The 4,181-nt window shown below is 35.4% G+C and overlaps 1 protein-coding gene across 1 annotated transcript; it reads left to right on the top strand.

Moving 5' to 3' along the window:
- LOC126724138 (G-type lectin S-receptor-like serine/threonine-protein kinase LECRK1) lies at positions 1-3,106 on the top strand. The gene has a single exon (XM_050428440.1). The coding sequence runs from the start codon at positions 885-887 to the stop codon at positions 1,830-1,832; it is 948 nt and encodes a 315-aa protein (XP_050284397.1). The 5' UTR covers positions 1-884; the 3' UTR covers positions 1,833-3,106.
- Positions 3,107-4,181: the final 1,075 nt, after the last annotated feature.

Raw genomic sequence — 4,181 nt, 5'->3', positions numbered from 1 at the left:
CCAAAAAAAAAGTTATCCAAAACAGTGCCATATTAAAACTTTGTGATCTATGAGATGTATCAATTAACTACTTGCTGCCTGCAATTTGATTTTCCTGACTATTTCGACCTTTTGCAAATTTCAAAGTCAAAATTATTTACCAAGGCTATACATTTAAGTTCTTCATAAGTCTACCATTGACCACTTTGTATTAGCTCTATCTTTGTCCAATGGTTTCATTACTCTCTCATTTCCATTTGCCAACTGCTTGTCCTTGTTATCAGTTATCACTCTCCTGGTTCCTGCAATAGCTGAAGTTAACAATAACGTATGTGTGGTTTCAACTCTCTTTGCCACTGACAATAACCCCACATGGTCTTCACCATCTGGCGATTTTACCATTGGCTTCCATTGGCTTCCAGGTGAACAAGATCAGTTCCTACTTGCTATCTGATTTGCTAAGATACCAGATGAAACTATAGTTTGGTTTGTAAAGAGAGACAATCAAAAGCTACCAGACAACTTGTACTCAAAGCTCCAAGTGGATTGGAGTTGTGAAGGTCCAACAACAGTGAGAATCGTGAAGTATCAAATGGGGCTATGCTAGACACTGGGAATTTTGTGATGAAAAATTATGAGGGGGGAAATTTCAGCTCCATTTCACTGGTATAGAGCAGACATCCTTCAATCTGATACTTAATCAAATAGATGTCAACACCAAATATCCTTATAGAGTTTATTATAGTCATCAGGATGTTTTTGAGCTAATCCTGGACAAGTCAGGCTACCTTCAAGTCAAGAACTCATAGGGAAATATATCTAATAACCTTATATCAGAGGGTGCGGTCTTCAGGACAGACTCTTACTATAGGGCAACACTTGATTTTGATGGAGTTTCAGACTCTATGCTCACCCAAAGCTGGCTTGCCAACTGGTATGCTTCTGATAACATCTGCTTGGATATTGGTGGCGATTTTGGAAGTTGCACTTGTGGTTATAACAGCATACTTACTCTGGAAGCTTATGGTAAGCCAGTGTGCCAATGTGCCCCAGGCTTTTCTCTCTTGGATGTAAATAAGAGGAATATTGGCTGCAAACAAGATGATTTAAGCTACATAAGTGAATCTTACAAGATAGGATCCTTAATTTCAGAGGATCAATTTGAATTCTTGGAGATGGAGTATGTTGTTTGGCCTTTAGCTGACTGTGAACTGCTACAGCGTACAACAGAATCTGCATGCAAGATTTCCTGCGTGCACAATTGTTATTGTGCAGTTGCCATTTTCCAGCAACCTGAGTATTACAATGGTACAGGAAGATGTTGGAAGAAGAAATTACCACTTTCTCACAGGAGGCCCAACAGCAGTGCAGTTGAAAGAAAAGTACTGTTCAAGAAATTGAAATTGAATAGCTCTTCACAAAGTCCAGGCCTAGGAAAGCAGAATCAAGCAATATTGATCCTCGCAATCCTTTTAGGTACTTATGTATTTTTTAACTTCTTTTCTGTAACTGCAATTTCTCTAGTTGTATTCTTCTTGTGGCAAGGAAAACTATCAAATTTCTCCAAAATTGTTCCTATAAAAGATCTTGATATGAATCTACGTTCATTTACATATGAAGATCTTGAAGAAGCTACTGGTGGGTTCAAAGAAGAATTGGGTAAGGGTTCTTTTGGCACTGTTTATAAAGGGGTATTAGCATCTAGTCATAACAAATATGTTGCTGTCAGGAAGCTAGACAAGATGGTGAGGGAAGATGAGAGGGAATTTGAAACCGTCGTGACTGTGATTGGCCAAACTCACCATAAGAATCTAGTTCGGTTACTTGGCTACTGTGATGTGGGTGAAGACTGACTTTTAGTGTACAAGTTTATGTTCAATGGCTCATTGTCAAATTTCCTCTTTGGAGTAGTAAGACCAAGTAGGCAACAAAGAATGCAGATTGCTTCAGGAGTTGCTAGAGGACTGATGTACTTACATAAAGAATGCAGCACACAAATCATTCATTGTGACATAAAGCCTCAAAACATACTATTGAATGATTTTTTTACAGCCAAAAATTTCTAACTTTGGACTAGCAAAACTTTTGATGAACCACCAATCCTGAATTCTCACTAGCATCAGGGGGACTAAAGGCTATGTTGCACCAAAGTGGTTTAGGAACACACACTCGCCACAATAAAGGTGGATGTTTATAGTTTCGGAGTCATGTTGTTAGAGATCACTTGCTGTAGGAGATGTGTGGAAATTGAGATGGAGAGGGCAGCAATTCTAATGGAATAGGGCTTATGAATGTTACTGTAATGGTAAAGTGGAAAGATTGGTGGAAAATGATGAGGAGGCTCTTAGTGATCTGAAGTGGTGAAGAAGTTACTGATGGTGGCAATTTGGTTTATCCAGGACATGCCATCATAAAGGCCTTCCATGAGGGAAGTCACTCATGCTGGAAGGCATTCTTGAGATTTCTACACCCCCATGTCCTGTCCTCACAGTTCAACATCTGAACCTGGTTTTCAGTCATCCTAGGTGGTATTTTCAGTCATCTTACATTTGCTGTGGCTAAATATTGTGGTCTAGGTGAGACTAGCTTGGAGCTCCTTTGGTTATGTTCGCTTTTTCAAGATTTGGGGTCCCTCTTGCTTCTACTACTCCTATATACTATGACAACGAAAGTTCCATTCAAATTGCCCGTAACAATGTCATCCACTAATGGACCAAGCATAATGATATTGATTGTGATCTTCATCATCATCTCCTCTAGGGCTCCCTCCAACTCTACTCCGTTCCATCTGATGATCAACCTACAGACATTTTCACAAAGTCACACTCTTGTTGTCATTTCCATGACCTCATATCCAAACTGAAGTTGGTCTCTCATCCTCCACCTTGACGTTGAGAAGTATTGGCCCCAAGCTCATTCTTGGGCCTACTGTACTGCTACAAATTCCTTGGTACTCTCTTATACTATTGTACTGCACTGTGCCACCTGTGTAGTTGTATTGTACTACTGGTACTCTTGAGTTGATTGATTTCTCTATATATAGGCTCCCTCTATTTATTACTGTTCATTAAGCAATGTACTTATTCTCAGTTGCTACCTATACAATCCTCCAATTTCTTAAACCCTACACTTTGGGCTTGGTTACTTAATTGTTATCAATTTGCTAGTTGAAGTACTTGGAGACAAAGACATTGTACTATAAAATAATGCTTGGTAGGGAGTTTCATATGAAAAGGGGAAAAACTAATGTTAGGCTGTATATTCCAGCAGATAAGATGCACGAACATAGCTTAAAGGTTGCAACAAACAACTCTTTTCGGTAGAGAAAGAAGCTGCAATTTTCTGCAGCAAAAGATCTTCATATGTAAATGAACGTAGATATATATAAATTGAGGTTTCTACTTAAACATGATTTCAATTATTGTTTTGAATAGTTTTTAACTATTAAATTCAAGGGTTTTCATTTAAATATATGTGATTAATTGAGCCTTAAAGTTCAATGTATTATTGAAAATCATTTTATATATATTTTTTAGGTACCTCTATCATCTTCCATTCAATTATTTATATATATATATATATATTATGATACCTTAGTCTCACAAAACTTGCATTCATCATGTAACTTAAAAATAAAACATTCATTTATTTTAAGTAAATTAATAAAATAATTATTTACATATGAATTTTGACTAAGCCATGCATCGCATAGGCATAATGCTAGTACCATATAATAAAAGTTGGACTTAGAAATCAGGGTTGTGCCAAGTGGCTTCACTAAATTGCAATTTTTTTTTTTAGATTTTAAAAATATATATATATATATATATATATTTATATAAACTTTTTTTTCTTTGTTCTTATCTCCTTATCCTATAATTTCTAAGTTGTTAAAAATTTTAATTTGATGACAATCCAAAATTTTCATCTAATCCTTTTATTAATAATTTATCTATAATTTCTAAGTGATTTATTTAATTAGCAATTTGAAATCTACTTTATTTATGAGTTATGAGTTCTAGTATTCTAGGCAATTATAATTTTGGTTTCACATTAATTGTTCATATCAACGTTAATTTTATATAATAAAAAAACAATCATAGTACACGTGTACAACTACTAATATCAACATTTAATTTAATTTTTTTTTTATTTTTTAAACAAATCATAGATAGACACAAATTATAATTATTCTTATCGAC

Source organism: Quercus robur, chromosome 4 (genome assembly GCF_932294415.1).
Source record: "Quercus robur chromosome 4, dhQueRobu3.1, whole genome shotgun sequence".
Taxonomy (NCBI): domain Eukaryota; kingdom Viridiplantae; phylum Streptophyta; class Magnoliopsida; order Fagales; family Fagaceae; genus Quercus; species Quercus robur.
Note: the sequence above shows the minus strand (reverse complement) of the source record. Positions and strands in the feature narration are given on the sequence as shown.